At 50.4% G+C, this 12,679-nt stretch overlaps 1 protein-coding gene across 2 annotated transcripts in view; it reads left to right on the plus strand.

Moving 5' to 3' along the window:
• The window catches only part of TUT4 (terminal uridylyl transferase 4), an 86,066-nt gene that overhangs the window by 12,189 nt on the left and 61,198 nt on the right, over positions 1-12,679 (plus strand). Inside the window, exons 3-5 of one of the 2 annotated variants that reach the window (XM_069737901.1) lie at positions 153-286; positions 3,187-3,303; positions 5,916-6,093. In XM_069737901.1, the coding sequence (XP_069594002.1) occupies positions 153-286; positions 3,187-3,303; positions 5,916-6,093 (429 nt within the window). The remainder of the gene's footprint in view (positions 1-152; positions 287-3,186; positions 3,304-5,915; positions 6,094-12,679) is intronic. The other variant, XM_069737902.1, reaches the window with a different exon arrangement.

Here is a 12,679-nt window from a genome sequence, read left to right on the forward strand (position 1 = left end):
CGAGCAGTCTGTCTCCTTTATGAGGTCGGGGGACACGACTTCTGGATGTCTTTTTGGCCAACATCAGGATTACTTACTGTGCTTGGAAACCTTACATCTCCTTACTAAGACCCATTTGCTAACCCTTTTCTCTGCTTTTGGTAAATTTACAGAGAACGGTCCTACCACAGAGCCGGCGACACCAGACAGGACATCTACAGAGGACGACAACCTAGCAGACCAAGAACTTGGCCTGAAACAAGCAGAAGAGCGGCTGGAGAGGGATTATATCCACCGCTTGGAGAAGGTATCGCGTCTCACTATAGTGTCTACATGATTGTGACCTCTTGTCCGGCTAAGGCTATGTTCACATTCGCGTCTTTGGACGCAGCGTCGTCGCCGCAAAACAACGCATGCGTCATGCATCCCTATCTTTAACATTGGGGACGCATAGGCATGCGTTGTCATGCGTTTTAATGCGTTTCGCGACGCATGCGTCGTTTTGACGCACCTGGCAGGGCGCAGCAAACGCAACATGTTGCATTTTTTCTGCGTCCAAATTTTTTAAAAAAACGTATGCGTCGCACTTGCGTTGCATTTGCGTCGTCGATGCGTCAAAAACTCCATTGAAGTGTATTGGCAACGCAGAAGACGCAAGTACTTGCGTTGTTGTGCGTTGAACGACGCATGCGTTGTTTACTTAATAAATAGAGACACTGAAAAGACCCATATATATATACTAGCTATTGAACCCGTTCTACGCCCGGGTGGCGAGCATTTATATTGGTATATGGTCTCCATCCTGGTATGTGCTGCTCCATCCTGCGCCCCCATCCTGTCATGTGCTGCTCCCATCCTGCGCCCCCGTTCTGTCATGTGCTGCTCCCATCCTGCGCCTCCATTCTGTCATTTGCTGCTCCCATCCTGTCATTTGCTGCTCCCATCCTGCGCCCGTTCTGTCATTTGCTGCTCCCATCCTGCATCCCCGTTCTGTCATTTGCTGCTGCCATCCTGCGCCCGTTCTGTCATGTGCTGCTGCCATCCTGCGCCCGTTCTGTCATGTGCTGCTGCCATCCTGCGCCCGTTCTGTCATGTGCTGCTGCCATCCTGCGCCCGTTCTGTCATGTGCTGCTGCCATCCTGCGCCCGTTCTGTCATGTGCTGCTGCCATCCTGCGCCCGTTCTGTCATGTGCTGCTGCCATCCTGCGCCCGTTCTGTCATGTGCTGCTGCCATCCTGCGCCCGTTCTGTCATGTGCTGCTCCCATCCTGCGCCCGTTCTGTCATGTGCTGCTGCCATCCTGCGCCCGTTCTGTCATGTGCTGCTGCCATCCTGCGCCCGTTCTGTCATGTGCTGCTGCCATCCTTCGCCCGTTCTGTCATGTGCTGCTGCCATCCTTCGCCCGTTCTGTCATGTGCTGCTGCCATCCTGCGCCCGTTCTGTCATGTGCTGCGGCCATCCTGCGCCCGTTCTGTCATGTGCTGCGGCCATCCTGCGCCCGTTCTGTCATGTGCTGCGGCCATCCTGCGCCCGTTCTGTCATGTGCTGCGGCCATCCTGCGCCCGTTCTGTCATGTGCTGCGGCCATCCTGCGCCCGTTCTGTCATGTGCTGCGGCCATCCTGCGCCCGTTCTGTCATGTGCTGCTGCCATCCTGCGCCCGTTCTGTCATGTGCTGCGGCCATCCTGCGCCCGTTCTGTCATGTGCTGCTGCCATCCTGCGCCCGTTCTGTCATGTGCTGCGGCCATCCTGCGCCCGTTCTGTCATGTGCTGCTGCCATCCTGCGCCCGTTCTGTCATGTGCTGCTCCCATCCTGCGCCACCATTGTATGATATGCCCCCCATAAGATGCTCCAGTGTGTATGCCCCCGAATGCTGCTGCCATATAAAAAAAAAAATAAAATACCATACTCCCCTATCGTCCGGCTCCACTGCAGGTATGTCTTCAAGAAAATGGCGCCGGAAAGCGGGGACTGCGCAGGCGCCGATTCCGGCAGCAGGAATCAGCGCCTGCGCAGTCCGCGCTTTCCGGCGCCATTTTCTTGAAGACACACCTGCAGTGGAGCCGGAGTGTGTCTTCAAGAAAATGGCGCCGGAAAGCGCGGACTGCGCAAGCGCCGATTCCGGCAGCAGGAATCGTCGCCTGCGCAGTCCGCGCCCTCCGGAGCCGGGAGCAGAGGAGCCGGGAGACGGAGCCGCAAGCAGCGCTGGAACCGGGAAAGGTGAGTATACTTACCCTCCCTCCTGGCGGTCCCTGACTCTCCGGTGGAGATCGCGGTATGCGTTCAGTGCTTACGCATACCGCGATCTCCCGGGAGCGTCGCTCTGTGAGGCCCAGACTGCGCCGGCGCTTGCGCTTGCGCAGTCTATAGAGGCTTCGGACAGAGTGACGCTCCCAACGTTATATTATAGATATATATATATATATATATATATATATATAAAAAGGTTGAACGCATGCGTCAAAAATGCCTGCGTTTTACTTGCGTCTGTCGTGCGTTGCGTCCACGACGCTGCGTCTAAAGACGCGAATGTGAACGTAGCCTTACAACTACGGTACTTTTCCAAACTTCTGCATGCAAACCAACATTCTGCTCAGCCAAATATTCATGTTGTCCTCTGTGGGGAGAGAGGAGATGGGCGCTGCATGACCCTCCTGATGTATATATGCAGCTGTGTGCCCAGATTGGTATTAAAGCGTAAAGTGTATGACCACTTATACAGAAAAGAAGGTTATTAAGACTGTAATGGGAACTCATTTACAGTCTACAGAATTATTCCTTTTCAGAGCAGATTTTTTTTTTTACCCTAATATTAGTAAATTGCTAAATTTGAAAAATTTTAGCAGCTTTGGGAAATCCCTATAATGCAGAGACCCCCAGCTGTAACCTTTAGGGAAAACTGGCAGTAAGTTTTGAATTTCCCTGCAGCGCCACCACAGGAGAAATAAGGCATTACACAATACTCATTCATATCAATGGGTTGCCTGTGTAATAAAGGACAGGTCTTCCAGAGTAAGAAACAATTTTGATTGTTTCTAAGGTCTTTTTTTTATCAAAATGTTCCATAGAAACTGATCTCCTCTATCAAGCAGGGTGGAGAGGGGAGTGGACTGCTCAAATAAAGAAGCCCAAGGCCACCAAATGTAAAACAATGTACTTGATACGACTCTGTTGTCATTGTCATTTTGTCTTCTCACGCTTCTTCCAGAGATCTCCGGACTTCTCCAACTGCCTGTACCTATGCAAGCTGTGCTCCGTACACATCGAGAACGTCCAAGGAGCCCACAAGCATATAAAGGAGAAACGACACAAAAAGAACATACTGGTAAAATATCCTATGTAGCCTTGATAATCTATCTTTATTGATGGTTTAGGTCTAGCAGTACCTGATTGTTCTCTCTCTGTTACATTCGTCTTGTATCAGTCTTGCATGCAAGTTGCTGCATGGAAAAGTTATGGCTGCGGTTCTATCTGATCGAGGGCAACATGTACAAGGAGTTTATATGTTTTCCTTAGGTTACTGGGTTTTCTCTGGGTAATCGGATCTCCTTTTACCCTCCGAAATACTACTGATAACTGAGTTATTTAACCCCTTCCCAACAAGGCGATTTTTCTCCCCTTCTTTGAAGAGCCATAACTTTTTTTTTTTTCTTTTTCCATCCAGTATATCCATTGGAGGTTTTGTTTTTTTGCTGAGTGAGATCATCCATTTCATTATTTAATGTACTAGTAAGCAGGAAAAAAAAATCCAAGTGCAGTGAAATTACAAAAAAATAAAGATAAAAAATAAATAACTACCGTATGTATTGTATATATATTTTTGTGGGTGGTTATTTTTACAGCATTTATTATATTGGTAAAAGTGACCTGTTAATTTGATTCTCCAGGTCTGTATGATTACAGTGATACCAAAAATGAATATTTTTTTATTTTTTTTTATTAATGCAGAAATTATGTCGCCATTTTACGAGACATATATTGGTTTCATTTTTCATTTGATGGAGCTGTGTGAGGGCTTGTTTTTTTGCTCCCCGAACTGATGTTTTTATTGATTCCAATTTTATGTAGCTAAGATGTATTGTTCTCTTCTTACTGCATTTTTTGCAGTCTGGCAAAAAAAAAATATCACCATTCTGTTGTTTTGATTTTTTATTCTCATTACAGTGTTTACCGATTGGGTTGATTCATTTTATATCTTGCTAGGTCAGAATTTTACAGGTGTATTTTTTTTTAATAGGGGGAAAGAAGGCGAGTTAAATTTTTAATATTTTTATATTTTTTTTCCCTATTTATAAAACACTTTTTTTTTTTTTTACTGTGTTTTATTTTTTTCCTTATGGAACCTGATCCTGTGATCATCTAATATCATGCTATACACATCAATACCCCAGTACCACTGTGTATAGCAAAAATCAGTGTCCTATGAGCACCAGCCACAAGCCGGCTAGCATAGGAGTGCCGTCATGATATGCACAGTGGTCTTCCGCAGACCACCAGCTGTCATGGCATCCCATTGGCACCCTGAGATGGCATCATGTGAGCATCGACGGGGATCTCTCCCGATTTCAGACTTCTGATTCTTTTGTCTCTTCTTCCGACAACTTTGTAAAGTATGCGTTGGCGGTAATTGACAGTTTTCTCAGAGAGAACACAGGAGCTCGGACAACTGAGTTCTCCTGTGTATGGGAGAGATATCTGGCTGTCGACAGAACAATCGGCTGAAGCATTCTTCTGTCAACAGCCATCTAACGTGTTTGTCCGGCCTTAAGGTACCTTCACACTCAACGATATCTCTAGCGATCCGTGACGTTGCAGCGTCCTGGATAGCGATATCGTTGAGTTTGACACGCAGTAGCGATCAGGATCCTGCTGTGCCATCGTTGTTCGGAGCAGAAAGTCCAGAACTTTATTTCGTCGCTGGACTCCCGCAGACATCGCTGAATCGGCATGTGTGACGCCGATTCAGCGATGTCTTCACTGGTAACCAGGGTAAACATCGGGTTACTAAGCGCGGGCCGCGCTTAGTAACCCGATGTTTACCCTGGTTACCAGCGTAAACGTAAAAAAACACAAACACTACATACTTACCTTCCGCTGTCTGTCCTCCGGCGCTGTGCTTCTATGCACTGTGAGCGCCGGCCAGCCGGAAAGCAGAGCACGCCGGGGGACAGACACCGGAAGGTAAGTATGTAGTGTTTGTTTTTTTTACGTTTACGCTGGTAACCAGGGTAAACATCAGGTTACTAAGCGCGGCCCTGCGCTTAGTAACCCGATGTTTACCCTGGTTACCAGGGGACCGGCATCGTTGGTCGCTGGAGAGCGGTCTGTGTGACAGCTCTCCAGCGACCAAACAGCGACGCTGCAGCGATCGGGATCGTTGTCTGGCTCGCTGCAGAGTCGCTAAATGTGACGGTACCTTTAGTCTGATCTGTATATAAGAAGGGAATGATTTGCTTAAGGGTCATCCTAAGGCCAAGAAATTAGGTGGTTATTGTACTCTAAGGAGAGCAGATATCCGAAAGCAGACTGGAACCTGCAAAAAGATCTGGTCCCAACCTGAGCGACAGGATCAATGTTCACCATACTGGGAGACAATGGCGTTTGTTGATCCACGGCTGTACAATGGTAAATAAAGGATCAAAGATCTCAGGTTGGGACCAGATCTTTTTGCATCCTTTATTTACCATTGTACAGCCGTGGATCAACAAACGCAATTGTCTCCCAGTATGGTGAACATTGATCCTGTCGCTCAGCAGGCCACTGTTTCAAGGTCTTAAGTAGACGCCAGCACTTGGCTCTTGTGCCAGATAGATGGCACAAGGGTTTAATATCAATGCATTAAACCCATTCTTGTGTACCCTCAATTTGAGGATTTTGCAGGTGCATGATGTATGAGGGCACAGATGTCATTACTTACTAATGTGAATTAATTTGCAGGAGAAGCAGGAGGAGAATGAATTGCGCTCGCTTCCACCTCCGTCAGCGGCTCAGATCGAAGCGTTGGGTGCGGCTTTGGTGAATGCAGCAAAGGAGCATGGGATATCTCAGGAGGACTTCCTGTCTAGGCAGGAAATCGTTATCGAGATGGAGAAAATTATACAGATTAAATTGCCCGGTATGTATTTTTTAAATGGTGCCATCGGTGGAAAATTTCATTTAATTTCCCTCTTGGGTTGGGAGATGACATGGAAGTGATCTTTTTGTTTTAAAAGAACAGACATATACAAAAGAGTATACAGACATTACAGCACGGGACCACAGCTGATTCTTTTTGTGGGGCAAAACATTTCACTGACTGTTTATAAGCAATGTTTCTCCTAAGCCTCATTGGGGGACACAGACCGTGGGTGTATGCTGCTGAATCTAGGAGGCTGACACTAAGGCTACTTTCACACTTGTGTCGTGTGGCATCCGTCGCCATCCGTCGTTTTGGACAAAAAACGGATCCTGCAAATGTGCCCGCAGGATGCGTTTTTTGCCCATAGACTTGTATTGCTGACGGATCACGATGGATGGCCACACGTTGCGTCCATCGTGCACTGGATCCGTTGTGTTTTGGCGGACCGTCACAAAAAAAAGTTCAATGTAACTTTTTTTGTACGTCGCGTCCGCCATTTCTGACCGTGTATGCGCGACCGGAACTCCGCCCCCTCCTCCCTGGGACATAGACTGGGCAGCGGATGCGTTGAAAAACTGCATCCGCTGCCCACTTTCTGCACAATTTTCACAACGTGCGTCGATATGTCGGGCCGACGCATTGCAATGGCCCCGTACCGACGCAAGTGTGAAAGAAGCCTAAGTGATATAAATAAAGTTCTCTCCTCCCCTGCAGTATACACCCTCCTGCTGGCTCTCAGCTAACCAGTTCTTGCTTAGTGTCTGTAGGAGGCACTTGGGTCTGGTTCAGACACCAACATTTTTATTTTACTTTTTACTTTTCTGTAAATTTTTATTTTTTAATTAACAGAGTGAAGGGGGCGACGGATCCTTTCAAGGTTCCGATCTCCCCCGAATCATCAACAGGCGAGCAAGTGGAGTATACCTCCCCGTACCCTCTCCTGTGACGTGGGAAGCCATGCCTGAGCTCACTTCAGGGGCGACGGTTCCTTTCATGGTCCCGATCTCCCCACACCAGCAGCAGGCGACCACATGGAGTGTCACCTCCATGTATCCTTTCCTGGAGCCAGGCCTAATGCCGGACAACTGGCCCTGTCCACCCGGGGGCTGAACTCCGTGAATGTACAGAGGCCCCTCTCTATGGCCTCCGAGCAGCCCCCACTGTCCCACCACTGTGAAAGCGGATGGCACAAGGAGGCGGACGGTTCCTCTCCACCTCCCTAACAAAGGGATGATGGATTGAGGTTTATCCCTCTATCCCTGCACCGTCCACGCTGCAATACCCGACCTGCAGCAGAACAGTAGAGTGCGTGCGCTTTCCTCGGCGGTGAAACCCAGTCATCGCGGCAGCTCCATGCCGGGACGCGAACCGATGGTGAGTGGATCAGCGATGGGCCTCTGCAGCGGGATATTCACATGCTGACAGGCAGCCTCAGCTTCCCTGTGGCCCACCTCCCTGATGTAACGCTCCGGCCGGCTGCAAAAATGTAGCCCCCGGCTTCAGCCGATGTGTAGGCCGCATTCCGGAAGCCGCGCCCGCACTATGGCGCGCTAAGGCGGCTCCGCCAACCTTTTCTGGCGCTTCTTCCCTGGCACAGGAGGGATCTCTTCCCTTGGCAAGGCGGGTATTGCTCACGCCAGCTGCAGAAATTTAGGCCCCGGCTTGGGCCTATTCATGGAAGTCACGAGGCTCCGCCCACATAGCTTTTGTGGCTCTGCCCACCAAATTGGCGCCTCTTGCTCTGTGCGAGACTTTACCACCTCTGCAACTTCGGTGGCCATCTTGGTCCACCCTGCCAGCACACACACACACACACACACACACCTGCATAAAGTTACAGGACCAGTATTCCTGGTCTTAAAGGAACATGACCAGTATTCCCTGGTCTTAAAGGCACATGACCCGTATTTTCTGATCTTAAAGGCACATGACCAGTATTCTCTGGTCTTAAAGGCGCATGACCAGTAATACCTTTTCTTAGGGAAGCATAACCAATATTTCCTGGTCTTAAAGGCGCATGACCAGTATTCCCTGGTCTTAAGGGTACATGACCAGTATTCCCTGGTCTTAAGGGCACATGACCAGTCCGAAGTCGGTCACCCTAAGTGAGCTGAGGAGCCCTCCGCCGCCGATCCCAGCTTATCCCGGAGTACCTAGTTCCCTGAGTGGGCTTTGTCACTACCGCAACCCATGGATTCTCTGACAAGAGATTGAATCCCTCCGTGAACGCTCTGTGGCTCGGAGTGCTCGCAGGACCAATATAGATGTCCCTTTCCTTCATGCGAGCCGTCGGCTAGCAGGGGCCGCAAGTATTCTAGAAACGTACAGGCGTCTAGAAACGTACATGCGCCTAGAAAACGGAAGTTTCATTTCCTGATCCCTCAGCAATGATTTGCTGAGAACAAGTCTCTGAATATGGATCGGATATTGCCTTGGTTCTGGACTCACCAGAACTTCAGAAAAGGATGGATTTGCCTATTTATATCATCAACCAATGTCTGTAGATTGACGAGGACTTCGGTTCTACTCTAGATCACGCAGCGTCCCTCATAAGGAAACTAAACTCCCTCGCAGAGCATTTGCCATTCACCCGGACAGGGAGCGTCCGGATAAGCGATCCACTGGACAGAATCCTCTGCAAGCACGGTATCCTTTTTTCAGCCAATATGCAAACATGCGGGGAGTCCACTCCACGTATACCCACCTAAGATGTGAGATGCCATGCTTGGCCTGATTCTTAAGGGTGAGGGGTCCTTTTAAAGGGCACCGATCTCCCCACACCATCGATAGATGAGCACTCTGTATCCTCTTCTACAGCCAGGCCTAACGCCGAACAACCAGCCCTGTCCACCAAGGGACCTTAACTCTGTGGATGTACAGAAGCTCCCTTTCTCCTTCGCCACATTGGGGGACACAGAACCATGGGTGTTATGCTGCTGCCACTAGGAGGCTGACACTAAGTTGAGACAAAAAAAGTTCGCTCCTCCCATGCAGTATACACCCTCATGCTGGCTTCCAGAGACCCAGTTCCAGCTTAGTGTCCGTAGGAGGCACACAAGGTCTGCTATTCAGACCAGAATTTCTCTTATTTTTTTATTTTTTACTATTTAACTTTTTTACCCGGATGAAGGGGTGACGGAATCTTTCAAGGCTCTGATCTCCCCGAACCAACAACAGGCGAGCATGGAGAGTGTCGCCTCTCCGTATCCTCTCCTGCAACGTGGGATGCCACTGCCTGAGCTGATTCTAGGGGCGACGGACCCCTTCAAGGGCACCGATCTCCCCTCCTCCCTTAACAGATGAGCACTGGAGTGTCACCTCCACGTATCCTCTTCTGCAGCCAGGCCTATTGCCGGACATTTTGCCCTGCCCACCAGGTTATACCCTCGGGTGCTCTGAGGCACCCTACATCGTGGCATCCGTGCAGCCCCCACTGCATCAACACTGAAAAAAGCGGATGATGGAAGGTGGATAGAGGCTCCCCCAACCCTGCACCTTCCTAACTACCCCGGGCACAGCTCTGACCTGCGGCATCTGCCATCCCCTTCATATCGGGGTAAGTGCATCGGGAGTGGTCGTTTTCACGGTGGTCCGCGGGTGCACGCCGGCCGAAGCCATAAATTTAGTCCCCGGCTTCGGCCTAGTGCTTGCCGCATTCCGATAGGCCCCGCCCACCGCTCACATCACTCTTGCGGCTCCGCCCCCAGACCTGGCGCTTCTCGCTCCTTGCGAGACTACTTCCCAACTCTCGGCAGCCATCTTCCCCCACTGCACAGCAGCTCCGGCCGCCTTCTGCACGTGTCAGCACTCCTGGATGCCGGTCTTCCCCTACTCAGCGCCACCTCATAAGATTGCGGGACACAGGACCTGGGTAAGGAGACGACACTAGGTGCTTCTCTGCAGCTTTACCCCACATCTCTTCCACTAGCAGTGTTTTTTTACTTATATTGGGGTACATCATGTCGCCGTCAAGGGCTAAAAAGACTACAAAGGTACATACCACCTTTTTTACTGCGTGTACCACCTGCCAGGCTCCTCTCCTTCGGCCTCAAAGCCCCCCTCTCTGCTCAGCCTGTGATGCCCAATGTGCACAGGAGCCCTCTGCCGCTACCGAGCCCCAGTGTATCTAGACCCCCCGAGTGGCCCGCGTCACTGTCGCAATCCATGGCTTCATTGGCCAAAGCGATTGAATCCCTTCATGACCCCTCTGGGGAGCGGGGCACTCGTCAACCTGGGTTAAGAGACCCCTCCCTTACAGGGGAATCATCGGCCAGCAGGGGCCGCTCTCACCTGAAGGAGGTACGGACATCCAAAAAACAGATCCGCACTACCTCTCCTGAGCATTCACCACGCCATTCAGCCTTTGATAGCTCCACTTCTCGCTCACCCTCTCCAGGGGTTCGCAGCGATCATGACTCTGAGTATGAGTCTGAGGCATCCTTGGACCCGGATTCTCCGGAGTTTCAATCGACTGTGGATTCCCTCATTGAAGCTATCAATCACCCGCTAAAGGTTGATGATGACCCTAATTCGGCTCCGGATCATGCGGTATCTTTTACAAGAACCAAGCGATCCCATAGGATGTTCGCCTCTCATCTGGATTTTTTAGATATAGTCCGGCGACACAGGGAGCGACCGGATAAGCGCTTTCCGGGAAAAAAGGCCCTGGAAACGAAGTATCGCTTTTCCGCAGATCTTGTCAAAGATTGGACGGAACCTCCACTAGTAGATCCTCCGGTATCGCGTTTGGCTACCAAAACGCTTTTATCCGTACCTGATGGGGCTTCAATTAAAAATCCTACAGAACGCCAAATAGATTCCTTGGCTCGCTCAGTATATGAAGCCTCAGGTTCATCTCTTTCCCCTTCCTTCGCTGCGGCATGGGTCGCAAAAGCAATGGTTTTCTGGGCAGATTCCCTTGCACAATTCATTCAGGACCAGGCTCTTTTGTCTGAGGCAGCGGATCTCGCCAAACAAATCGCTATGGCTGGAGACTATGTGATGTACGCGTCTTTAGATGCAGCAAACTGCTGCAATTGCTGCCTCAAACGCTGTCACCACTAGGACAGCACTATGGCTCAGAGAGTGGCGCGCTGATTCCTCTTCTAAAAAGTCTTTGATTTCTCTGCCTTTTCAGAGTTGACGTCTGTTTGGAGAAAAATTAGACCAGCTTATTTCCGATGCTACAGGAGGGAAAAGCAAATTCCTCCCGCAGCACAGGCCAAAAACTGCTTTACAGCGTCGGCAACATTTTCGCTTTCAGCCCTTTCGCAGTAGCCCATTCTGGTCCTCCTCCACAGCCTCATCCAGATCAGAACGATCTCCACGTACAGAGAGAGACCCTCGGCCCTCATACAGGCCAAATCAGTCCTGGCGAGGTAAGCCTAGGCAACCCAGAACCAGGGGATCCAGGCCCTCCAGATTTCCTTCACAATGACTCAGGGAGTTTTCCGGTTGACACCACCAAAGTAGGCGGACGCCTGCTTCTCTTTCAACATGTCTGGCTTTCCGTCATCCACGATGAATGGGTCAGAGACCTGGTGTCTTCTGGTTACAAAATAGAATTCTCCGCCCCCCCTCTGGCAGGGTTTTTTCCCTCTCGTCTCCCAAGTTCAGGAGCTCAGTCTCGCGCACTTCACCGCGCCATCGTCTCTCTCCGCTGAAACGGGGTCATTGTTCCGGTTCCAGAACACGAGAGATTCAAAGGTTTTTACTCAAATCTCTTCGTCTTTTCCAAAAAACGAAGGGACAGTGCGCCCTAGTTTGGATCTAAAGCTCCTAAACAAGTATGTAAAGGTCCGTCACTTCAAGATGGAATCCCTGTGGTCGGTCATTTCCTCAATGGAGAGAGGAGAGTTTCTAGCATCAATAGACATCAAAAATGCTTATCTCCATATCCCAGTCTTCCCGCCACATCAAAGGTTCCTGCGTTTTCCCATCCAGGAGGACCATTTTCAATTCACGGCCTTACCCTTCGGCCTTGCCACCGCGCCCAGGGTATTCACAAAGGTTATGGCGGCGGTCATGGCCATTCTTCACTCCCGAGGAGTAGTCATGTTGCCATACTTAGGACGGACCTTTGATCAGGAGGTCGTCTATCATGCCTGCGAAGCAAGCGTCCGCATTACCCTGGATACTCTTTCACGCCTGGGCTGGCTGATCAACTTGGACAAGTCCTCCCCCGTTCCAGCCCGACGGATCTCCTTCCTAGGCATGATCCTGGACACGTCCAAGGGGCTGGTCCTGCTTCCTCGGTCCAAGGCCCAAGCGCTTCAGGAGGGAATCCGGACGCTTTGCTGTCCCTTTCCTCATTCCATTCGGTTTGCCATGAGGATCCTGGGGAAAATAGTGGCTTCAATGAAAGCGGTTCCTTTCGCCCAACTGCATCTCCGCCCCTTACAACAGGCTCTGATGGACAATTGGGACAGGAGTCCCTTATCCCTCGATCGGCCATGTCCTCTGTCCCCATGGATCAAGCAAGCGCTCAAATGGTGGACTTTGGAATCATCTCTCAACCAGGGGAGGCCTTTTCTCTACCGACGCCAGTCTCCTCGGTTGGGGAGCGGTGTTTTGCCACCACACT

The sequence above is a fragment of the Ranitomeya imitator genome, chromosome 8 (genome assembly GCF_032444005.1).
Source record: "Ranitomeya imitator isolate aRanImi1 chromosome 8, aRanImi1.pri, whole genome shotgun sequence".
NCBI lineage: Eukaryota > Metazoa > Chordata > Amphibia > Anura > Dendrobatidae > Ranitomeya > Ranitomeya imitator.